Here is a 26219-nt window from a genome sequence, read left to right as displayed (position 1 = left end):
CCCTATAAATCCCACATGAAGAACATATGATCTCAGCAGGGGTTTTAAGAGTTCACACTCACTGGCTGTGACTTAGGTTACATCAATAACCATTCTGGGCTTCAGCTGCTTCCTGCCTACATTGGAATAATCAGTAGCTAGCCAGGTGACTTCTTGAGATCCTCGCCAAGTGTGAGAAATATTATCACTATTTTACTAATGGCCAAACAATATACAGTTGCTCCTTGAATGACACGGGTTTGAGCTGCATAGGTCCATTCACATGTGAATTTTTTTCAACCAAACACAGAATGAAAAACCTGTTTGGAGGGCTGATGTTCTGTATACATGTGTTTCACAGGGCTGACTATGGGACTGGAGGATGTGCGAAATTTGGTACTGGAGGTGGTTCTGGAACCAATCCCTTGCGTATACCTCGGGATGACTATACTATTGACTGACATTGCTATATTTTTCCCATACCACTTAAAGACACTATCTGAAAGTAGGGCATTTGGCATCCATGTATACAAATATATACATAATATAATATTACCTATTTAAATAACTGGCAATAAAGTTTTGTGGACCATAAAACTGAATAAATAAGGGGGATCAGTATTCTTAGTAATCTGGATTTCGCCGGTGTAGTGAATAAACCAAGTCATGTGAACATGCAGAAATTACCTCATGCCTGCATTCGTTGCTTTCTATTAGCATTTGCTGAACATCAAATTTGTCCCAGGCACTGCTATAGACACTTGGGCTACAACAGGGAACAAATTAGATGAAGACCCCTGCCCTGCTTGGTGGAGCTTATGAAGTGAAGAGAGATAGGCAAGAAAAAATTAACATGATAAATACATAATTTACAGGCGTCTGAAGGTGGAAGGTGATAAGAGGTAGAAGAAAAAAGGAAGAAGGAGGGTAAGGGGTCTAAGAACTTAGAGAAGGCAGCAGCAATTTTAAACTTGGTGGTCGCAGAGTAAGCTTCACTGGGAAGGTGACACCTCAGCCAAGGCTGGAAAGAGGAGCCAGCCATCTGGATATCTGGGAGAAGAGGCTTCTGGAAGAGGGTGCAGCCAACGCAAACCTCAAGGGCCAGGAAGCAGGGCTGAAGTGGCACCAGGGAAAGGGAGTTTGTAGGAGGGATGAAGAGAGTGAAAACAAAAGTTAGGGGTTGGAGGGCAGATCATGCAGGGCTTTACGCTGTTGTAGAAACCTGGAATTTCTGAGTGAAATATGGAGCCACTGCAGGCTTTGAGCAGGCAGTGACATGCTCTGATTTACCGGGTAATGAGAGAGCAGCAAATGCCACAGAGAGGCCTTCATTGAAAAGAAATATCCCAGGGCAATCTGAAGAACTTAAGGGCTCATGAATGAAGTTACAAGTTGCCTTAAAGTCATAGTAGGACCAAGTTTCAGAATCTGGGTGCCCATGCCCCTGTTCGAGCCACTCGGTCACTTCATTTAGGTCTCTGTGAAAATATCACCTCCCGCAAGAAGTCCTCCATGATTGCATTGACCTAAAATCACAACCCCCTCCCCTTCGTTTGACTTTATTTCCTTATCCTGCTGCTTCGTTTTTCTTCAGAGCGCTCATCACTCCTTGGCAACAGATACTATATGTATTATTTCCTATTTCTGAGTTGAAGGTAAACTCTGAAATGGTAAGATTTTGCAATTTTGGTTATCACTGTAGCTCCATACCAAGGCAACTCCTTGGCACGGAGGGAGCACCTGGTGCCAATTTGTTGAATGAATAAATACATGCATAGCCCGGGAGCCAAGGAGAACTTTGTTTAATTAAACTTTGTTTAGTTCATTTAAATTAAGTTCAAATTTAAGCAAATAGGTCGTAAGATTGAGGAATAAATAAAAATAAACTATAGATTATTTTACACCATTAATTGGTTTAACATTTTTACTATTTATAGTGTTGGCAGTTCATCTTAACGTTTAAGTTGTGTTCTTTATAAAACAATCATATTGTAGAAAATCAGGAAAATGAGAGAAAAGAACCTACAATTTTCTGTCCGTGCTACCATCACAACTAACATAATTTAAAATTTCTTTGTATGTGGTTTTCAAAGTGTGCTGCATTCTTACCTGGCCTCAATATTTCTAGAGATCAAACTATTTCCTCTGATTTTAAAACTTTTATCTAAATCTCTGGATTGTAAAATTATGTGATTCAATATGGAAGCCAATAATAAACAAAAAAAGCTGTTGAATAACTATGCTCTTCTTGTCTAACCAACTCTGTTAAATGAGGAATCTCTGTGCTGGTTCAGTTGACATTTGAGATTATTTTTCTTAGACCCAAGCTCGCATTTTGCCTGAATTAAATTCATTGACCAGTTTGGGATTTTAACCCACGAAGAAAAATGGAAAGAATTTTGAGAACTGTCAGAGTAATAAAACCTCATTAATTTTGTGTGTACTCTGTCCAAATAATTATGACTCTCAAATCACTAGTTTATTTTCATGGTTTCTATGAACAAGTGGGGCATTATCAGTCAAAATCAATAATGAAAAAAGCACTGGAAGGGAAAATTCTACCTACTAAAGACAAATGATCTTCCACCACATTAGTAGTATCGTGCACACAAACAGCATAACTGCAGCACAAACAGAGGTGGGGCCTGCAGGCTGCATGCTGGTGGACGGGCTGACATAGTCATTACAAATCAGTGCGGCAGCTGTCAGGGTCCATGCATCGCTGGTGGAAACCATTTTGCTGCCGGTAGCTAGATAGAGTCATGTGCGCTAACACAAGGAGATGGTGCAAAATGAGGAATTACCAGCCAGGCAATGTGGAATGATTGCTCCAAATCTGTGAGATTTATCCTTGAAATGAACAACTTAAAAAAACAAAGTCTCTTTGCCATTTGCTGTTCATCAGGTTGTGGCAATACAATTTTATTTGCTTTACCCCCCCAGAATCTCAGATACAGGAAAAAGAATGATATTATAGAAAGGAAAGAACAAATGACAGGAAAATGACTTGCTTAGAGGCTAAGAGGAAAGCCAGGTGGAACCGAATTCAGATACAGAAGACTGGGTTCTCGGTGGACACTGACACGAAGGCCATTCTGAGGAGGTCATACATCTTTGTACCTTTTTAATCCTCAGACAACAGGGGACAGTGATGTATACCCTTCTGAATTCTTGGGCCTGTTGATAGGGTCACCTAGGGTGAGGCACATAAAGGGTTTGAAGAAAATATAAAGGACAATGATGATGATGATGAGAGTAATAACAATCACAGCATGTTGACCCTTATTGAGAATTTATAGATTGCTATAAAGTCACTGTTACAAAAAAGTCACTGTTCTATTTCATATGTGCTATCTCCTGTAATCCTCATCACATCACCCATACTTTCAGATAAAGAAAGAGAAGCACAGAGAAGTTAAGCAATTTGACTAAAGTTACACAGCTAGTCAACAGTGGAACTAGAATTGAAACTGATTCCAGGGCTCATGCTCCTAACTGTAGATATACTATAATATGAGGCAATGAGATTAATATCCACAGAGATACAAAATGAATGCTTTTATCAGAAAATCCCATAGAAAACACAAACCTATACACTACTATGTGCAATGAAGTTTTCATTTTAGCCTGTCTCTTCTTCTCCTTTTCCCATCATCCAAACAGTAAACATTTTTGAGCATCTAAACTATATCAGACATGATTTGGGGCTTGGGGAATCGCAGCCTCTGAGGTCCCTGCTCTCCTACACTTTATGTGCTAGTGAGCAAAATCAGTCAACAAACAACAGAAAGAACAGACAGTGATAAGTGCAAGGATCAAAGTAAAACAGGAAGTTGTGGTGACAAGTGACAGGTGGGGACTAGACTGGTCCTTCTCTCTGCAATCACTTATTTATGTATGTATGTACAGATTTACTTATTTATTTCCTTTTTTGAGACAGAGTCTTGCTCTGTTGTCCAGGCCAGAGTACAGTGCGCAATCTTGGCTCACTGCAACCTCCACCTCCTGGGTTAAAGTGATTCTCCTGCCTCAGCCTCCCAAGTAGCTGGGGCTACAGGCGCATGCCACCACACCCGACAAATTTTTGTACTTTTAGTAGAGACGGGGTTTCACCATGTTGGCCAGGCTGGTCTCAAACTCCTGACCTCAAGTGATCCACCACCTTGGCCTCCCAAAGTGCTGGGATTACAGGCGTGAGACACCGCGCCTGGCCTGCAGCCACTTACTGAGTGCAGGTCCTGTGTCAGCTCCATGTGTGCTGATGGAGAAAGAAGCAAGTGTGACAGAGGCACAGCACCTGCTCTCAGGGAACTCCTAACTGTTGGTGAGGACTTGGGGCGCCAACAGTCAGGAGTTGCTTGAGAGCAGCCTCAGGGACCCTCCAGTCTCAGGGATCCTCTGTTTCTTTCCCTATCAAATGAGGCTTTTGCTCCAACAGTTTGTGACTTCTTTTTATAAGTCAGGAAGCCACTTAGGCAATTCTTATCTTAACCCAGTTATTAGATGTAACAGAAATAATAAATGCTACAGTACATGTATTCTCTACTTCAGAATATTCCTGAGGGAGAAAAGGGATTGTTTAACTGGATCTGAACAAGTTTTGGCTGTAACAATAATATTTATTTAAGCACTCGGGTGCTTATTATATAATATTATACCTTTAGTTAAACATTTTCCATCACTCCTGGGGGGTGAATATGGGGAAAGGAGCTTACGATGAAGCATGGAGATTTAAAGTCAGAACAAGGGAGGGGCCTGGTGCAGTAGCTCGCACCTGTAATCCCAGCACTTTGGGAGGCCGAGGCAGGTGGATCACCTGAGGTCAGTAGTTTGAGACCAGCCTGGCCAACATGGAGAAACCCCATCTCTACTAAAAAAACAAACAAACAAACAAACAAAAGTAGCCGTGCGTAGTGGTGCGCACCTGTGGTCCCAGCGACTCAGGAGGCTGAGGCAGGAGAACCACTGGAACCCAGGAGGTGGAGGTTGCAGTGAGCCGAGATTGTGCCATTGCACTCCAGCCTGGGCAACAGAGGGAGGCTCTGTCTCAAAACAACAACAACAACAAAACAAGGGAGGGCTGGAGGATCAGACAGGCAGCAAGACATTGAAGAAATGCAACAAAAGTATGGATTCTTTTCCTGGAGAGCTTAATCCATCAAAAAAGTGGTATGCTGGTATGGTCGTACACAGAAGTCAATGGATAAAGCTGGCTTACCATAGGGCTTGCTTGACCCCAGGAGGTTCTGATAAATGACAGAACGTAGTTTGGAATCATGCACCTTCACATTCTGCCTCCATTATGCCTTGCCACCAAGGCAAGGCAAGAGCTAGGCCACTTTTCTCTTGTATTTCAGGCTAGTAATTTGTGCTAAGAGAAAATATTTCAAAAGTACCACGGGGAAGGCCCATGACAAGAATGAAGGAGGTCAGATTCACCAGAGGAATAAGAACCAACCCACAAAACAGTAGAGTCTGAAAGATGCGCCAGAACCCAGAAATACCACCAGCCCTTGTTGTAGTAGAACACACATGCGGCATGTAGAAGACCTACAAAAACACAGCAAATGGACTGCATCGGCAGATTACAGGAGCATTTTGACTATCAGGATGGATCATGAAAGTAGAATATTATGTTATTTAATAATCTGGCCCACCAGGTAACACCTGCCTGAAACAATCAGAAAACCTGACATAGACAATCACTGTTGATGACTGTAACAAGATTGGAAGTGACAGTCTGTTATTTCACTTAAAGTGCTAACAGAGGGAACGTGGTCCTCAGAGTGAGAGAGAGAGATAAGATAGAGAGAAGGGAGGAGGAAGAAGACGAGGGAGGAGCAAGAAGAGAAGGTGCATGCATGCAAGTTCAATTGAAAATTGCAAAGGCCAGGAGCGGTGGCTCACGCCTGTAATCCCAGCACTTTGGGAGGCTGAGGTGGGAAGATTGTTGAGCTCAGGAGTTTGAGACCAGCCTGGGCAACACAGTGGGACCCTGTCTGCACAAAAATACAAAAATTGGCCAGGTGTGGTGATGCACACCTGTGGTCTCAGCTACTCAGGAGGCTGAGGCGAGAGGATCCCTTAAGCCTGGGAGGTCAAGGCTGCTGTGAGCTGTGATCGCATCACTGCACTCCAGCCTGGGCAACAGAGCAAGAACCTGTCTCCAAAATATATATATAATAAAATAAAATACCACAAAGCTCTTAGAAAAGAGGAGTGAAGGATACTTGATATGCCATGTAGATCACTGCATACATTCATATTCAAAGGCAATAATTCAATAAGCAAAGGACACGTGGTATTCACCAGCAAATATCTGTGGACACATTCACAGAGCATTTGAAGCACCATAATATTATCATTTACAATATCTTAAATGTACAGTCACATATCACAAATTTATCTCCTTCAATTTATTCTATTGAGGCGAGATGGACCACCAAAAAAAAAAAAAAACATGTTAAGAAAATCCTAGATGAGTATGGATTTCTCACATTTGTCTTGGGAATCCCTAGTTGCTGAAAGGGCCTAAACAGTTGACTGTACCCTGGTTGTGTGTATTTGCACACCGACAGACTCACAACCAGCGCCTGCATCATTCCTGGGGCCACATCATTTTGCTTAGCCTCCTGTGGTTTGATTCCAATGCTCAGAAAAGGGAGTTTTATTTCCTTCGTCTCATATGATGCTGACAGCTTCAGCACTGTCTGCTATGTTCTCTTTTCTCTCCAGAACTGTCTGGAGTTTTAATGGTTCAAATCCTGATATCTGGTGATGCAGAAAACGAAATGGAACTCCAAGCAATATGCATGCAGATTCCACGCACGAATCTTTGGCCCGGAGACGGCAGACCAATCCTCCTTACCTTTATCATAGATTTCCTTCAGGACTCCTCGCTTTATCAGCTCTTCTCTGCTTTGCCTCATAGATATTTTCCTTTCCAGGGCTACAGACAAAAGACAAACAGGGAGGCAGATGTGAGTAGGTAACAAAGCTGTCTTCTAAAGGATCCTATGTTAACACATATGGCAATGTAATGTACGAGAAAGCTTCTGTAAATTGTGCTTTGCTAATGTGAGCTAATGAGACATACGAGTTAATATGTTTTGATACTATCATAATAAGCCTTTTAATCAGATTATGTCATTTAAGCTTCCAAATAATCTTCAAATTACCACCTATGACAGAGTAGGCATTTTTTTTTTTTTTTTTTTTTTTGAGACAGAGTCTCACTCTGTTGCCCAGGCTGGAGTACGGTGGCGCGATCTCAGCTCACTGCAACCCCTGCCTCCCAGGTTCAAGCGATTCTCCTGCCTTAGCTTCTTGAGTAGCTGGGACTACAGGCGCATGCCACCACGCCCAGCTAATTTTTGTATTTTTAGTAAAGACGGGGTTTCATGGTTTTAGCCAGCATGGTCTCGATCTCCTGACCTCGTGATCCACTTGCCGTGGCCTCCCAAAGTGTTGGGATTACAGGCGTAAGCCACTGTGCCCAGCCAAAGTAGGCGTTCTTATTTAATTGAACCCCAATTTATGGTTGAACCTGTAGCACAGAAAAGCTCAACAACTTGTCAGAGTCACATCGCTATTGAGTAAAGGAACTGGGATTCAATGCTAGAAATGCCACCTTGGATGTCAGCCGAACCTCATGTCTTACTGAACTTTCCTGAACATGGTACTTCCTCCCAGGAGGGACTCCTGTTTCAATGATCTAGTTTATAGAGATCATGCCTCACTGAGGATTCCGTTGCTTTCCAAGTATTTTAAAAAATGGAGTGAAAATATCTTCTGAGAAGCTCTCTGGTGTGGCCTCCCAAGGTCCGGAGGTGACACTGTCTAAAGGTAGGGGTGGCTTCCATGGCACGGCCCCTCCACTGCCTTCTTCTCTTAGGTTCCAAGCTGCAACAGCCAAGTGGAGAAGGAACTATTCAGTTACCCAGTGCACCTCCACCATGGCGCCACCATGCACCTAGGTCAAGTGCTTGGGAAGGTGGCAGCGGGGCTGGAGGAAGGAAGAGGTAACAGTGGGTGTGCTGGGGGGCAAATCAAGTAGAAACAGCCCAGGAGTGAGGAAGTGAGGGGCTGCCCAAGAGGCAGGCCTGTGGCTCAAAGGAGGGACACGGGCGAACATGGGGAGGAAAGAAGGCTATTCCAGCAGCTGGCACAGTCTCTGGTACACACTGACTCAACCTCCACAGCCTTTGAAAACATGTTCAGGGGAAAATCATCAGCTATAAAATAAGGAAACTACTTTATGCAGACAAATTCAGATACAGATTAATTAAACACACACTGCCCTCAGCGGAATTTAGTCCAAAGAATATGAAGAAGAACTAGAAAGAAAGCAACCAAACAAGGATTGTGGTTCTAACTCTGCCACCCTCTAAGCTATGGGACATGAGTCGAGTGACCTTAGTCAAGTCACTTTGCCACACTGGGAAAACACTGATGCCTCAGCCCAGCCATTCCAATTTCATAGGTCCAGGGTGGGACCAGGACATCTCCATTGTGATAAAAAAGCTCTCTGGGTTATTTTCAGGCATGACTCGGCTGAGAATCACTAATTATATATTTTGGAACTTACTATTTTAAAAATGTTACGTTCTAGCTCCCTCTCTTAAATTATAATGAACTAAGTGGTATGAGGGAGAAAAATAAATGTTAGGTTAGGATGCACTCACATAGAGCTGACGGAGAACATATTAATCCTAAAATAGAGACATAAATCTGTACCCACAGAAGAGACGGCAGGAGGGCTGTATGGGAGGACAAGGGGGAAAGCTGGGTGCAGGAAACACGGAAACAGTGTTTGTGTGGGGTTCAAGAGTTTTATTTGTCAAACCAGATGACATTATATGGTGGCAGGAAGGCAGAAAGATGTTCTATTCAGAGCTTGGGGAAGGGCTGGAGAAGGGACAGGGAATTGCATGCAGTTAGGTTAGGTTAGAAAGTTCTGCCTGATTTGAAAAGATCTGCTAAGCAGCCAGGCGTGGTGGTTCACACCTAAAATCCCAGCAGTTTGGGAGGCTGAGGTAGGTGGATCATTTGAGGTCAGGAGTTTGAGACCAGCCTGGTCAACATGGTGAAACCCCATCTCTACTACAAATACAAAAATTAGTTGGGCGTGGTGGCACATGCTTGTAGTCCCAGCTACTTGGGAGGCTGAGACAGGAGGATTGCTTGAACCCGGGAGGCAGAGGTTGCAGTGAGCGAGACTGCACCACTGCACTCCAGCCTGGGCAACCCACGGAGACTCTGTCTCAAAAAAAAAAAGAAAAGAAAAGCAGCACAGTAGCACAATGGAAGAAGACTGGACAGGTAAGGTGAAGCGGGGGGCTTTAAGTATGGGGTTTGTTACAGATGTTTGGGTGACAAAAAGCCATCCGAATATAAAGAGATGCTTTCCCCTTCTGTACTTAACCACATAAATAAAACAGATTTCTCTTAAACAAAATGAGGTTTCCTAGGTGTTGTAAACCACAGACTAAAGTGGAGAGACCTGGTCTACAGCACTAAAGGAAGATCTGCAATGAGGTGAGCAGAACCCTGGACTTGGAGGTCCAAGATCCTGAGCTATTAAGAGAAACGTGGATGTTCTCAGGCTAAGCACTCAGCCGTCTGGACATCAGCTGTCACTCAACAACTGTGGATCCGCTGTCCGCAGTCATAGGCACCGGCTGGAGCTGGAAATAATGGTGACCAAAGAGACAGCCGTTGCCGTGATAGAGTTTACAGACTCATGTGACATTCAGACCATCATCAAATGATGATATTACTTACTGTGTGATCACAAGTTGAGATCAGTCCTCCTTAAGGAAAGGGACAAGTTCCTATCAGAGCATATGGTACATATTGTCCCTGATTGGGGTGTTGGAAAAGGCTTTTCTGAAGAAGAGATGTTTGAGCTGAGAGGGGCTGGGCAGGGGCCGAGGGAAATGCTCCAGATAGAGCAGCCTGCTCCAGATGGAGAAATCATGGTACCAGGAAGGAACAGAAAGCAAGCTGGTGTGGCTGCAGCTGCCAGCATCAGATGAAGAATGTTTGAGATGGGGTAGGAGGCTGGGCCACGAAAAGCCTCATGGACCATGTTATTCTAAGAGCAATGGGAAGAAATGATCAGCTTTGAGGACATGAAAGATGAACATTCACTTTAATATAGAGAAGGGATTGGAAAGAGGCCAATGACTAGGTGATTACAGGCATCTAGGCAGGGGATGATGGTAGCTGAGACGAAGATGCTGTTGACAGTGACAAAAGCTGCACCCAAGACATGTGAAGGTGGCAATGTAGACACTACTAGATGTTAAGGCTTGGACAGGGATATGCAGGAAAGAGAAAGGCCAAGGAGGATGCCTTGGTTCTTGATCTGCATAACTCAATGGACAGTGCTGTCCATGACTAAGGCAGGGAATATGGGGTGAGAATCGGGGTTGGAGGATGCATGACAAGTTCAATGCTAGCCACATCCAAGAGACGTTATCAAGCATGTGCTAGGGAAATACAGTTGGATACTTTATAAAACAGACATGGGAAGTTAAATGAGAATGTACTACGTGGCACAGACTACGCCAGATGCTTTCATGCACCAATGCTTCTCAAACTTTTCCATGGAAACATTCCTTATAACAAAGGGAGAATACTAGGGGCTCCAAGGGTATGACTCAAAGTTGCCCATGCCAAGCATTAAAGAAAGTACATTTCTTTAATGTACTAAGTTTCCTTTAAAAGTAAATGTAGAAATCACATAATATATCTGTTTTAATTTAAATAAGAAAATACTCCCGCTCCATCACCACCAATTTCCAAGTTAAAGTGACATGCTGGAAAGAGATGCCTTATTTCTTCTATGGCTTTGTCCATTTGTGGTATAGAACCCTGAGCCCACAGCGAATGCACAGATCATTTTGAGAAGCGTGAAAAATTGTTACTTAACTTAATCTTCACCACAATCCTGTAAAGTATAATCATTCCCATTTTACAATGAGGTACCTGAGGCCTAGCAAAATGAACTTGCTCAGCGTCCACAGCAGTAAGCGGAAGGGCAGACAGAGATTTTAATGCTCTTCCCTTTTTCTCCATGATGCAACATCGTTGTAAGAATGATTATAATGTATAGGAAAACAGCAAGGCTCTAAAAACCGAAGGCAATCTGATTTTAGTTTACTTGGGTTGAAAGTCATAGTAACGTGACATAATTCCACTTTACTCTCAGGAGTTTCTTCCTTGTAAGGAAATCTTCAGTTTTTTGGGTTTTTTTGGTTTTTTTTTTGAGAGGGAGTCCTGCTCTGTCACCCAGGCTGGAGTGCAATGGCATGGTCTCGCTCACTCCAACCTCTGCCTCCTGGGTTCAAGCGATTCTCCTGCCTCAGCCTCTCCAGTAGCTGGGATTACAGGCACCTGCCACCACGCCTGGCTAATTTTTGTATTTTTAGTAGAGATGGGGTTTCACCATGTTGGCCAGGCTGGTCTCGAACTCCTGACCTCATGATCCGCCCGCCTTGGCCTCCCAAAGTGCTGGGATTACAGGCGTGAGCCACTGTGCCCAGCCAGGAACTCTTCTCTTCTTACCATCTCTCTTAACAAGGTATTCACAATGCCTCTCTTCTGGTCTTACCTTCAGCAGCTCTTCCAAAGTCAGAGCTAAGTTTAAGTGGGGTCAAAGTGTTCTGCAGCAGGCAGGTGTATGCACACCTACCCCCCATGTCTGAGGAAGCTGAGAGGACAAAGAAACGCTGACAAATTCATCTTCTGAATTTGTAGTAGGGACTCACAAACAGAAGCCATGGCTGGGTCTTGGGCAGCAGTGAGATGAGATAGTAGATCCCCAGGCCATTATTCTCCCAGACCCAGGGCTTATATACCATACAGAAAGGGTCTGCATGATTGAAAAGAAAGTGTAGGACAATCAAAGCATGGTAACATCAAGGTTGTTTTGACCTAAGGGCAGCACTTACGGTAAGTACATGCTCTTGCACAAAGAACAGTAGATAAATTGGAAATCTCAGAGGCCTTCTAAGACCTGGGGTTAATCAGAAGCCAACATGGTGGATTAACATCCAAGATGAAGCTGCTTTAACTTTTAAACTACGACAAGCTCACCACTGCTCCAGGAAGTAAAATACTGTGGGCTGTCTGTTGCAAAGGGACAACCATTGGACCTGGTTTATGACTAACCCACAAAACACAGGGGAAAATGGGGTTAATATGTGGAAAAAAGAAAATACAATGGTTTCTGTCTTCACAAACCAGGTATGGTCTGAACCTCCTTCTTCAATAATTTTGGCTTTGGGTAGAACAAACACGAAAAAGGAAGAAAAAAGAAGGAATTATGACAAGTTAAAGAATTTAGAAGACGACTGAGCCACTGAGAAAGAGAGAAGGTGTGGTGTGTCGTGCACCAGCCCGATGGATGGCAGGGATAAGATAAATCAGCTAAATGAGAACCGAGGTGTGAGGGTGAGCTGACTGCCTGGGAGTGTTTGGTCTTTGGGAGGTAGAAAATGAAAGTGAACAGAACAAAGCAATCCATCCCTTTATGCAAAAATCTGTATTGCTAGAGGTGCTGGAAAAGCATGAGAGCAGATATTATTTTTATATAAAAAAATAAAGTCAGAAGGACTTATTTTAAAACAAGAAAACCTATTCTGAAATCCAAAAATCACTCTGATATTATACAGCTATTAAAACACACGGCAGGCTGGGCACGATGGCTCAAGCTTGTAATCTCGGCACTTTGGGAGGTTGAGGTGGGCCTCACTTGAGGTCAGGAGCTCAAGACCAGCCTGGCCAACATGGTGAAACCCCATTTCTACTAAAAATACAAAAATTAGCCAGGCATGGTGGCCTGTAATCACAGCTTACTCAGGAGGGTGAGGCAGGAAAATTGCTTGAACCCAGGAGGTGGAGGTTGCTGTGAGCTGAGATTGCACCACTACACTCCAGCCTGGGCAACAGAGTGAGACTCCATCTCAAAAAACAAAATAAAATAAAATAAAATAAAAAATAAAATACAGGGCAGTATAAAATCCAAGTGTCCACATAGGGGAAGTTTCAGTGTAAACCATTTGGTTATAAAACTGGATTGCGGTGATAGCTGCACAACCCTTTAAATTTACTGAAATCATTGAGTTGTATACTTACAATGGGTTCATTTTATGGTATGTAAATTACACCTCAATAAAGTTGTTAAAGAAAAATGCATGTAATAGCAAAAGCATTAGTTAAAAAAATGAAAATAGTAAATCTAAGCAGACAATTAAGAAATTAATAAACTTTAGGCCACAGAAAGCTACGAGGCCAACATTAAAATTTAAAAACTAGAAATATAGCATATAAAGGTAAATTTCTTTTCAGCAATGTTTTAAACCTTTAACACCTAATTGATCAGTAGAACCAAAATAGAAAAATCAGGAGTCTGGTTCTCCCCAAAATGAATACATGGCTTAGAAGGTGGCCAATGCAACTCCCTGATCTTTAGAAAATAACCAAATTTCCAGCCTGCAGTCAATGCAGAAAACCATCAGAGGCTTTACAATGTGATGCTGGCAACTGGAACACCAAAACAAAACTACATAAACCAGCAAAGGTGCAAAGACTACTTCTAGAAACATCTAGTTTACAATTCAAAACCAACATATGAAATAGCCTGAAGAGAGAAAGGAAAAAAGCAAATTGTGCTTTGCTTTTATAGACCAACAACGTTAGCTGAGAACATCCAGACATGTAAAAAAAGAGATTTCGCATATCTCCCTTGCCTGAAATATGACTGGGAGAATGATTTCTCAATTAGAGTGCCAAACATAGCCAAAAATGGCCCCAAGAAACTGTATTTAAAGGTTGGCATGTCCAAGGAAGGCTCTCTAAACTTGCCTTCAAACTCTGCCTTAATATAAAAACTAGGCATGAAACCTCAAAATGCATGACTATTCTTGCATCTTTACCACTGTGTATTCACCATGCACTTTTATTCTGTATTACCGATGCTCTGACATCTCGGAGCCTTGCCGACCCTGGATGGACTGCCTCTCCTGTGGCTGGCTGATTCCCAGAGAGAGTGAATGGAATTCTTTGAATGTGCCTTTCACATCCAAATGAATCTATTCAGAGCCCACAGTCCTGACCACGTCCTTTAATGAGCTAGTACATTCCCAGCCACTGTGCACCTGTCCTCAGCACTCCAGGGCCGGTACTAGATGACTAGAGACCACCCCTATGTGACAGAGCCCACTGACAGTATTCCCACTGGCCAATCCTAAGCCTGCTTATTCTGTCTTGCCTGTTCCTTCCCATGGAACCCACAAAAAAGGCTCATGCCCACATTTTCCTCCCATACCTCCCCCTGTGTGGCCCTGCTTGGGTGGCATGCCCCTTGCTCTTGGGATTTCGGAGTAAAACAATCTTTTCAATGGCAGTTGTCTTCTTATCTGTTGGCCTCATCATACCTGAAGAATAATCAAATATCCAGTTTAAAACACACCCATCTTTGCACTGGTTTGTAAAGGAAGGAAAAAAACAGGAAAACTAGGGAAATTCTCATAGCTTTCTGTTCCGCTTTGTTGTTGTGAAATCTGTCTGCATGTGAGCCAGTACTTTAGAAATGAGCAGTCTGGAGATAAAAGACCAAAGACCACCTCTACTAATAGTGACAGTAGTTCTAGTTTAGTCATTTTTTAAACTCCTCTTCTGAGCCACCATGTCAGTCTATGCTGTGTTTACTGAAAGCCAGTTCCCCATGATACCTCCTTAATGTATTTTCCCAGTCTCCCTCTCCACATGAATTTGTGATGAGCCAGGGAATCCTATGCCTCTTTGACATTGATGAATTTTTTTTTTTTTTTTGAGATGGAGTCTTGCTCTGTTGCCCAGGCTGGAGTGCAATGGCTCAATCTTGACACATTGCCACCTCCGCCTCCCAGGTTTAAGCCTTTCTCCTGCCTCAGCCTCCCAAGTAGCTGGGACTACAGGCGCCTGCCACCATGCCTGGCTAATTTTTTGTATTTTTAGTAGAGACATGGTTTCACCATGTTGGCTAGGCTGGTCTCCAACTCCTGACTTCAGGTGATCCGCCCACCTCTACCTCCCAGAGTGCTGGGATTACAGGTGTGAGCCACTGCGCCCAGCCTGACATTGATGAATTTAAAATAAGCTTCTTGGATGGACTCATTCTCCTTGGTGGAATACCTAGGTTAGATGAATTTGTTAAAAATAGGGCATTTTAAAAAATTTCCTGCACATACACACATACGCACACACTTAATTTATAAAAATAATACATGAAAATATTTTACTGTAAAAAATTCAAGAAATAAAGAGAAAACAGTCCTTTTCACTCTCTCTCCCTCCATAGCCTAACTCATCAAATCCACTACTGCCTCCATCTTTTTCCCCGCCTCTCCCCTGCAACAGTCATACCTTCCCACACCATACACAAATACCATTTTAAAAACATAAATGAAATCATTCTATGCATGTTGTTCTACAAGTCTTTTTCTTCCTCTAACTTATCAAACGGTTCCATAGCTCTTCCCACCTCATTCTTTTTGAGTACTGCATGCCATTTCATGGGATGTAGGTACTATGATTTATTTAACCAGCCTGCAGCTGAAGGCAAGTTAAGTTGTTCCTACATTGTGGCATACAAACATCGCTACTGTGTTCATACTTGTTCAGGCTCTCATGTAAACATGTATAAAGATTTTTCTAGAATATATAGCTAGATGTAGAATTTCTGGGCCGGGTATTTTCTATGTGCTCCCAGTACTGATGGAAGAAAGAAACTCTTATGTTCTATAACTTTTAAGTATTGCTTTTTTCATTAAAAAAAAAAAAGATGAAGACGTGGAGAAAAAGCAATATTGATGTCAGAACAAGTCATTTGGTCCTGCTCAGATTACCAGAGCAGAAACTTATTTAGATTTCTCTCCAGAATAATCTATCTCTGTTGAATTCTCTGCTCAATTGCCTTTAAATTACATTCTGAAGGGAATAGAAAGTTGAAGGGGGAAAAGCAATTGAGAAATGATGAAATTTGTGGTAGCTTACTGCTGAGTAGTTTACTTGCAAGTAAAATCTATAGCTTTTATCCTTTGTAAATCTTACAACTCCAGTGAAAGGAACTTTTTAGGCTAGAAATCTACAAGTGAGAAATGCAATGAGACTTCAGAACCTAGAACATGCCTCCACTTCCCAGCTGGCTTCATGAGTAATGAGAATTATTTATATGATACAATAACTGCAGCCTAGAAAGACTCAAAACATAATAATCAACCCACGTATTAGTATGATGCAACACCTATAGCCTAGAAGGATTCCAAATGAAACAATCAATCCACATTTACGCTATCTCTAGAGAAAAATGCTTTCTTAAGATAAAGAGATGTTTCAAAATTAAGTTTATATAAACAATATATAAAAGAGGAGAAAGGGGAGCAATGAGAAAAACCTAGTAGTCTTCCATTTCAAAAGACCAGGTGGCAAATATCAGTTGATCTTTTATTTCATAATGAAGTTAATGAGAAAAGAAATAAGGTTGTCAATCTAATGATATGTTGAAAATGGAAAGGAATGTAAAAAAGAAAAAAGAATGCAACTCTGAATGTCTAATTTTAGACAACATGATATGCTAAACATATTCAATAAAAAGTCAGTTTAATCTAGAGGCAATTTGTATGAGTACCACATATTGGATCTTTCATTACCTCAGGTACCATGAATATCTAAACATTTTGCCAGTAACTCAGTTATTACTAGGTAAGAAGGTTTTCCATTACTTGATAATCCAAGGAAACTTACCGAATCACTAATTCAAAATGAAAGAAAATGTATTATTATTATTATTATCACTATTATTATTATTTTCTGAGGCAGAGTCTCACGCTGTTGCCAAGGCTGGAATGCAGTGGTGCAATCTTGGCTCACTGGAAACTCCACCTGCCAGGCTTAAGTGATCCTCCCACCTCAGCCTCTCAAGTTGCTGGGATAGGCGTGCAGTACCACACCGCGCTAACTTTTGTATTTTCTGTAGAGGTGGGGTTTCACCATGATGCCCAGGCTGGTCTCGAACTCCCAGGCTCAAATGATCTGCCCGCCTCGGCCTTCCAAACCGTTGGGATTACAGGTGTGAGTCACTATGCCCAGCCAGAAAATTCTTTTTGTATTTGGCAACTAAGGCCAAGTGATCCTCGAAAGCAGAGAGGCAGGTCAGTTTAGAACGTTTTTGCCCTCTAAAAATCCAAACCACATGGAACTTCTATCTAAATCAGGGATGTCCAATCTTTTGGCCTCCCTGGACCACATTACAAGAATTGTCTTGAGCCACACAGAAAGTACACTAACACTAACAATAGTTGATGAGCTAAAAAAAAAAAAAAAATCGCGAAAAAAAAATCTCGTAACTTTTAAAGAAAGTTTACGGATTTGTGTTGGGCTGCATTCAAAGCTGTCCTGGGCGGCCTGTGGCCCAGGGGCTGCCGGTTGGACAAGCTTGAAATCTGAGGGCTCACTGTCCTTGTTGCAAGACAATAAGCATAGATCCTGATCGCTGCTCTATGTTAGCCCCTCCCCCATGATCACAGCAGGAACTTTAGCAGAGTCTACCTGAACGAAATTCCTCATTTCCAACACAGATGCCCAACCACTCTACTTGTGGAAAGCTACATAGTGAGCCTGGATAAATTCTTCATGGCCCATGAGGTAGGAGATGAGACTTTATTTACTATGGTTTGCAATTATATCCAAGTCATCTACATCAGCACTTTCTAAAGTCTGTTCTTGCAGAATAGTAACCCACAGAGATGCTCTGAGAAAAGGCTTCTGCACACAAATAATTTTGGGAAATGCCATGTACTGCTGGAGAATCACCGTGTTCATTAGCACACGGAAGGCCCCGAGAAGACTTGGAATAAAGGAAGCAGTGTAACTCAGTTTCACCGTTTCTCCCCAGTTCGTTGGACAATATGACCCTTTCATGGAGCACCATGGGGCTGGTACTCTGAGAAAAAGCCTCTGGGAGATGCTGATCTAAATACCAGATTGCAGAAAGCAAATGAGGTGTTCTGTTGTAAAAAGGCACCAGGGAGGTCAGCTCGCTCAGCAGGGGCCGTGCTCTTTCATCAAGAGCTTTCTGGTAAACATTTGAAACAAACACAACCGAAAACCCTAAGTCCAGCAATATCAAGTTAGGAAGACAAGATGACCTGGAAGATCCTAATAGATCAGAATGACCAACCATCTATCTACCTGCACTCCTGTGGTCTCAGTAGAAACTTCAGTCAGTAGAGACCTGCATTCCAATGAGCTCCCTTGGCTGGGCCGGCCCTCATGTGCATTCCCCTAATAAAGAAAGCTATAGACTTCCTGAAGAAGCTCAAGTAGCCCAGTACTACGGAGTATCTCCTCAAGATAACAATTTTGGTTTTGATTTCATTTCTATTAGGCTTGTCTTCTGACAGTAATTCAGATAGCATACTTTCCTCTGGAGTGATAGAGTATGAGGTAGACCACGTCATTAACATAGAAGAGGCTACTTGTTTTCCTCTTGACTACGGGATAAGTACCTGAAGCCAGGTCCTATGGGAGCTCTGTTAACTGAGTAGGTATATGTGAAAAAAAAGCAAGGGAAACAGCCTCATTTTCAGCATGCTGTCAAAAGTGCATTCTTCATGAATTTTGATTGGATCTTAGGTTTGAACAAACCAGCTGTTGAAGTATTTTGGGGTCAGCTAGGTAAATATGAATATGAACTGGGTATTAGATCATATTAGGGAATTATAATTAGTTTTGTTACATATGATAACGGTCTTGGATTATACAGAACACTTTCCTTATTTTTTTTGGAGACGTATGATTACAGATGTCTGTAATTTACATTAAAACACTTCAGAAGGAAAAAGCAATAGATATAGGCAAATCTTAGTTATGTGATGGCAATGCAATTATAGAATATATAGTTATATCATTATACAATTCTCTCAACTTCTCTTATGTTTGCAAATTAAAAAAAAAAAAACCAGTAAACACACAAATGAATCTTACAAGCCATGTTGAGTGAAAAAAAGGCAAAAGAACACATATAGTATGGTTCCATTTATATAAAGTTCAAAAACCAGAAAAACTCAATATATGGTTTAGAGAAATGTATCTCTAAGCTTTAGAACTACAAAGAAAAGGAAGGCTATGATTACAATAAAATATCAGGACAGTGGCTACCTCTGGTGGGGAGGGGAATTACAATTAGAAAGGTACATTAAGGGGCTTCCAGGTGCTGGCAATATTTAATTTTTTTGACTTGGGCAGTGGTTATACGGTGTTCACTTTACGACCAACTGTTAAACTGTATATTGATGCCTAACCCATTTTCTCAATTTATATTTTATTTCCCACATAAAAAAAAATAAACGACATTGTTACTAATTCTGCTTCTTTGTACTATTGCAATAGTTTCTGAGGGGGAATAAAACACTCAGTCATCATATAATAAAATCATGCAGCTGGCCAGTAAACTAACTCCTGTTAATGAAAGAAAGGGTGGTTATAAGGCAATAAATGCCACAATAAGTCTTTTCCTGGTCATTTCTTCAAATAGGTCAGACAAGAGGGTAGAAGGGCTGCTCTTAACAAACACTTGCTTAGTCTCTTTCCAAGTCTCCAGAGAGCAAGACAGAAACTTGAAGTATTGGGGGAAGAAAGCCAGCAGAAAGTTTTAGAGGTGAGTAATTTTACAGAAGTAAGGATTCTGAATTTGGAAAATAGGATTGACTATCCTTGAAGACCATGCTTAAAGTGACAAGTCAGAAGCCACTGAGAGAAGATAGCTTTGCAAGGATCAGGCTGCACATTCTTGGGAGTGCACTGAGGAAAATTTATGTTACAACTTACAGATTCCATTTTCTATCTCTCTGCACCAACCTATACAGAGAACTTCAAATCAAATTCGAACAGAATAAATATCAGTTGTCTTTTCTGAGAACGATGAGACACAAGAGAAATAATTCCTTTTCCATTTATTGGTCCCTTGTTACGGGAACGTGGTAAAACATGACTTGATAAAACTAAGATCTGAAAAATAAACTATGTTAAGCCCCACGTACAACCTTCGCTTTGTCCTTTCACCTATTTATCACGTATTAGGACAGACTTTTTCATTAAATGTGAAACAGGTGACCCTGTAGTGAAAGAGAATGCCATGTGATTAAGGTGTTGATGTTAGACACAAACACTCGATGCTCTGGGGCTTGCTTCTATTACTTGTAAAAGGGTGTATCATAACATCTAATTTTTTTGTGATTGCGCTCAGATCCACAATTCACATTTCCACCCTGTTCTCTGCTGCCTTTAACACTCCCCACAGGAATAAAAAGAAAATTCATTGATTCAGAGCTAGTGAAGTGGGTTTCTCCTTCCAGATGTAGGAAGTATAATGGTGTACTGTATTTCATTCCAGACACCTAATTATTATTGATCGCTTTATGATAGAAGTGTATTGCCCAAAGCACTGAAGAATGGAAATCTGAAATCCTGCCCAGAACGGCTTAATACCCCAGCTACCACCTGTTACCTAAAAGATAATAGCGCCCTTGTTCAAAGTGTTTTGTGGTGCCAAGTTAATGGAAATAAGCTTGCCTGCTTGGCGGCTTGCTTTTCGACTCATGGTTGGATCAACCCTGCTGCAATGAAGTCTTCAGAAGACAGTGTTAAGATAGTCAGGTTTTACATTCTTACTGCTTTGACTTTTTATCAGACAGAGAAAGCAGTGTTAGATTGAGGGTTTTTGGTTGTTCTTATCATCTATGGTTAGAAGACAGTTAGCTAATAATTTTGAACCAAAATTTAAAAAATCCTAACTATGCATAGCTATGTCAGATGTCTATCCAGACAAATATTTTGCCTGAAGGGGACATTTTGTGTGAAGACTTGATTTCTCCCCCATCATCACCATGGTAACACTTATTATGTATTAGGAACCATGCACTCTGTGCTTTCCACATAGTACTTTATGTAAGTCTTACAACAACTCTGAGAGGTTGGCAGTATTATCTACACATGACAGATAAAGAAGATGTTACATGACCTGCCCAAGGTGCAGGGCTGCACTTGAACCCAAGCCATGAGATTCCAGTGTGAGAACACTTAAGGATGACATTATCACTGCCTTTTTAAGCCTTACAAGCTAGGGATATGGCCCACAGTTTGTCAAGCTGATCTGCAAACAAACAAACTTGTACAGACAGGCTTTCATGTATATACAGAAGAACTAAAGATACAATATTTTTCTCTCTCCTAGGCAGAATTTTGGCTTGATATATTAGTCTGCTAGGGCTGCCATGACAAAATACTATAGACTGGCTTAAGCAACAGGAATTTATTTTCTCACAGTTTTAAAGACCAGAGGTCCAAGATAAAGATCTTGACCCTTTTGGCTTCTGATGAGGTCTCACTTCCTGGCTTGCAGATGGCTGCCTTCTTGCTGTGTGCTCACGAGGCCTTTCCTTGGTTCGTGTGCTCAGAGAAAGAGAGCGCTCTGGTGTCTCTTCTTGCAAAGGCATTAATTCTATCAGATCAGAGATCCACATTTATAACTTCATTTAACTTTAGTTACTTCCTTACACCAAATACAGCCACGTGTGGGTTAGGGCTCCAACATATGAATTTGGTGGTGGGGCGGGCACAAACATTCAGTCTATAACATTTATAAACTGTGATCACTTCTTAAATCATTTTTATTAAGTTTAGCAGTTAATTGTCATTGAACGAGATTTCACATATGAAGACCAAGCACAGTGCCTTAAACATAAAACTTAATCAGCTGTGACTGTTATTATTAACACTCTCCTACTTTAGGAAAAAATTAAACTATTCAGAGGAAATAAGTGACAAACGTATAATTTAACTTTCTTCTTGTATATGTACATGATAAGGTAATATCCATATTTAGGAAGGCAAATATTTGCTCAGCTACTTCTCAAGAGTCATTTCAGGTGGTGAGAACTACACAGGAAAGAAATATGCAGATTTTCTGTTGATTCTGATGCCTATCCTTGAAATACTGAGCTATAACAAGACTTTTATACCAAAGCAGAATAGACATGCTCATGGAGGATATGCATAATAACTGCTTCTTAAAAATAGATAACCAATTGATTAAGCATCATTTATTTTACAGAGCCTATTTCATTGCAACAGTAATTTTCCCTTGAATTAGACGGTTATATATGTTTGAATCGAAATCTAGGCACTTTCTTATTTTCTACTGGTATCTTTGTCTATCCTGCACCTGTACTACATTGTTCTAATCACTGTAGCCTCATCATTAGACTGAACATCTAGTAGTATACATCCTTTAACTTGGTTCTTCAATTGCTCTTACTATTCTTGGTCCTTTGAATTTCCACACACACTTTTTTTTTTTTTTGGAGACAGGGTCTCACTCTGTTGCCCAGGCTGGAGTACAGTGGCATGATCACGGCTCACTGCAGCCTCCACTTCCCGGGCTCAGGCAATCTTCCCACCTCAGCCTCCAGAGCAGCTGGGACTACAGGCATGTGCCACCACATTTGGCTAATTCACACATATTTTAGAATCAGTTTGTCAATTTCCATAAAAAAACCTATTGGGGTTTTTATTAGAATTACACTGAATCTTGAGATCAATTTAGGGAGGACTGGCGTCTTTACAATATTGAGTCTTCTAGTCTATGAACATGCTCCATCTCTTCATTTTATTTTTATGTGGCTAAAAATAAGATTTAAAAGTTATTTTCAATATGTGTTGCTGGTATATAGCAATACAATTTATTTTTATATATTGACCTTGTATCCAGAGATCTTGCTAAATTCATTTAGTTCTAATAGTTTATGAGTAGATTTTATTGTATCTTGTGGGTACATAATTATGTCATTCACAGATAATGGTTTTATTTATTGCTTTCAATCTTTAAACCTTTATTACCTGCTCGTCCTTTATTGCTCTGGCTAGGTCCTCTAGTGTCATGCTGAACAGAAGAGGTGAAAACAGTCCATCTTTTCTTATTCTAATTTCAGGAGAATATCCTTCACTATTTCACAATTAAGTTTGTTATCTACTGTGAGTTTTCTTCTTAGTTTTTGCAAATAACTTATAACAGAATTTAGAAGTTCCCTTCTATTTCTACCTTGCTTAAAGTTTTAAGAATGAATGTAAAATTTTATTAAATTTTATCTGCACCTATGAGTTGATCATAGATATTCTCCTTTATTCTGCTAACAGTACAAATAATATTGGTTGAGTTTGAATATTAAAAAAACTATGCATTCACAGGACCAATCCAACTTTAACTGTGACATATTATCCTTTTAAATATATCATCAGATTCAATTTCCTAATTTATATAATATTTATATAAATTTTTTATGTTTATATAATGAGAGATATTGGCGTACAATTTTTCTGTCTTATGGTATCATTGCCATGTTATGGAATCCAATTTATGCTAGTCTTTTAAAACAAGTTGAGAAGTCCTTCCTCATTTTATTTTTTAATTTATATTTATTTTTATCACTCAAGTGTTTGAGCACCAAGGGTATCAGTATCACTTGACGGTTTATTTTAAAATGCAAATTTCCACAATTGAAAATGTAAAAACATTTTTTAAAATGCAGAATCTCAGGCCCCAGCCCAGAACTACTGAATCAGTATCTATGTTTCAACAAGATCCCCAGGAGATATCTGCACACATAGTTTGAGAAGAAAAGGATTTATACATCTTTTTAAATTTTAAGTTTTTGTGGATAAGTAGTAGGTGTATATATTTATGGGGTATGTGGGATGTTTTGATATAGGCATGCAATATGTAATGATCACATCAGAGTAAATGGGTATCTGTCACCTCAAGCATTTATCCTCTGAGTTACAAACCATCCAATTATACTTTTAGTTATTTTAAAATGTACGATTAAATTATTATTGACTATAGTCACCCTGTTGTGCTACCAAATGCTAGTTCTTATTTATTTTCAGCTATTTTTTTGTACCCATTAACCATCTCCACTTCCCTTCCTTTCTACCCTCAACTACCCTTCCCAGCCTCTGGTAACCATCATTCTATTATCTAACTCCATGAGTTCAATTGTTGAAATTTGTAGCTCTCCAAAATAAGTGAGAACATGTGTAGTGTGTCTTTCTGTGCCAGGCACTTTCCTCTTTTTATATTATCTAGAGTCAGTTTGTGTAAAACTAATATTATTTCGTTATTAAATATCCGGGAGACTTCATTAATGAAGCAAGCTGGGCCTAAAGTTTTCTTTTGGCAAGGTTTTTAATTACCAATACAATTTGTTCAATAGGTATAGTAGTTGTGTTTTCTTTTTTTTTTTTCTCACACTTCTCAATTTTAATATTTACTAGAAAGCCACAGTAATCAACACGGTATGGTACTGGCATAAAAACAGGCATAGAGATGAATGGAATAGAATTGAGAATCCAGAAATAAACTCTCATATTACAGTCAATTGATTTTTGACAAGGGTACTGAGAAAATTCAAAGAGGAAAAATAGAACTTTTTAAACAAATGGTACCAGGACAACTGAATATCCTCATGCAAAATAATGAAATTGGACCCCTACCTTACATTATATTAAAAAATCAAGTGAAAATGAATCACAGACCTAAACAGTAGAGCAAAAACCATAAACTTCTCACAAGAAACAGGTGTAAATCTTCATGACCCTGGATTAGGCAATGGCTTTTTAGATACGACACCTAAAGGACAAGTACATACACATACCCAAAGTAAAACTATTGGATTCTCGGCCAGATGCAGTGGCTCACACCTGTAATCTTAGTACTTTGGGAGGCCGAGGCGGGTGGATCACTTGAGGTCAGGAGTTCAAGACCAGCCTGGCCAACTTGGTGAAACCCTGTCTGTACCAAAAAATACAAAAATTAGCCAGGTGTGGGTGGCGCATGCCTGTAGTCTCAGCTACTGGGGAGGCTGAGTCAGGAGAATCGCTTGAACCCAGGAGGCAGAGAGTGGTCATGTTTTCTATTTCTTCTTAAATTTCCTTAAACTGCTTTTATTTTAATTGAATAATGAAACCTTCAACCTTAATGTCCAAGTAATTTAGAAATGTGCTTTCCCATTCTGCACACTAAGCATATCGTGTTTTGTTCCGCCTCAGCCCTCTCCCCTTGCATGGCAAGACGTTTCAACAAGAAGCAGGGTCTAGGTTTAGCTGGATTGCACCCAAGCATTTGTCACCTAATGATAAAAATAGTGTGGAAAATATCCATTATCTTCAAACAGGGACAATGAATTATTCTTCCGTATTTGGGAAAAATCAACCTTTAGTAACTGCATACTATTATGGAAAAAAACAATCCCAGAATATTTAAGTGGCAGGTTTGAGAATCAAATGTTTACCCTAACTGCAATTGAAAAAAACTGAAAAACAAGCACAACAAAAAAAAAGAAAGAAGAAATCTAAAAATGTGTGGAATAAAGAAAATAGAGAAGAAAGGTCTAAAAGCACAGTGCTACTCAAAGCTCTGGTTGAGGCGTTCTTGATCTTACAGAACGCCATCATCCTCACGGTAATGACAAGGCAGCAAGACAGGGCAGGAAGCACACCGCTCCCTTAAATGAGCATCCAGACTTCTCCGCTCATTTTTTGTGACTGCAACTTCTGATTTTGTTTTTGACAAGTATTTTTACACTTATTTTGAAATAAATGTCACATGCATAGTGGAAGCTGACGAACAGACAATCCTTAATTCACAAATAAAAATAGCAGACATCATTTTCTTTCATTTGCTTGAGTCAGGTTCTTTAGGACATCATGAATGGAGCTTTGTTCCATAATATTGTCCAGCAGTTTCTTAGTTCTAGAGACTGACCCCCAGTTGATTTGAGTTGGGTTGATCTGAGTAAAGGTCTGAGCCAAGGCAGCAATTTAGAATTCAAATTCTGCTTCTTAGGACAATCTTGGCTGGAGTTAGGGAGGGGATAATGGATTTCGCCATGGGGCTGACGGGAACCCAGCTGATCTCAATGGTGTTCAAAGGCAAATGCAAACTGTCAAACCCATTTTCTTTTTCTTCCTGGCATACTCATAAAAGGGACTCTGCTGGTCCTCACCATTGGGTTACTAGCAACTCTTGCCCAAGGTTATATTCTACACAATATTACAGGAACAAGTGATGAAAACAGATCAATCAACTTGATTTGATTTCTCCCCTCATTAAAACATCCTGTCACCTGACAGAG

General features: G+C 40.6%; 1 protein-coding gene across 6 annotated transcripts in view; it reads right to left on the bottom strand.

Moving 5' to 3' along the window:
* Positions 1–26219, bottom strand: part of PHACTR1 (phosphatase and actin regulator 1) — a 574022-nt gene that overhangs the window by 118055 nt on the left and 429748 nt on the right. For all 6 annotated transcript variants that reach the window (XM_054490800.2, XM_054490801.2, XM_054490802.2 and 3 more), the window contains one exon: positions 6848–6928. In XM_054490800.2, the coding sequence (XP_054346775.1) occupies positions 6848–6928 (81 nt within the window). The remainder of the gene's footprint in view (positions 1–6847; positions 6929–26219) is intronic.

The sequence above is a fragment of the Pongo pygmaeus genome, chromosome 5 (genome assembly GCF_028885625.2).
Source record: "Pongo pygmaeus isolate AG05252 chromosome 5, NHGRI_mPonPyg2-v2.0_pri, whole genome shotgun sequence".
NCBI lineage: Eukaryota > Metazoa > Chordata > Mammalia > Primates > Hominidae > Pongo > Pongo pygmaeus.
Note: the sequence above shows the minus strand (reverse complement) of the source record. Positions and strands in the feature narration are given on the sequence as shown.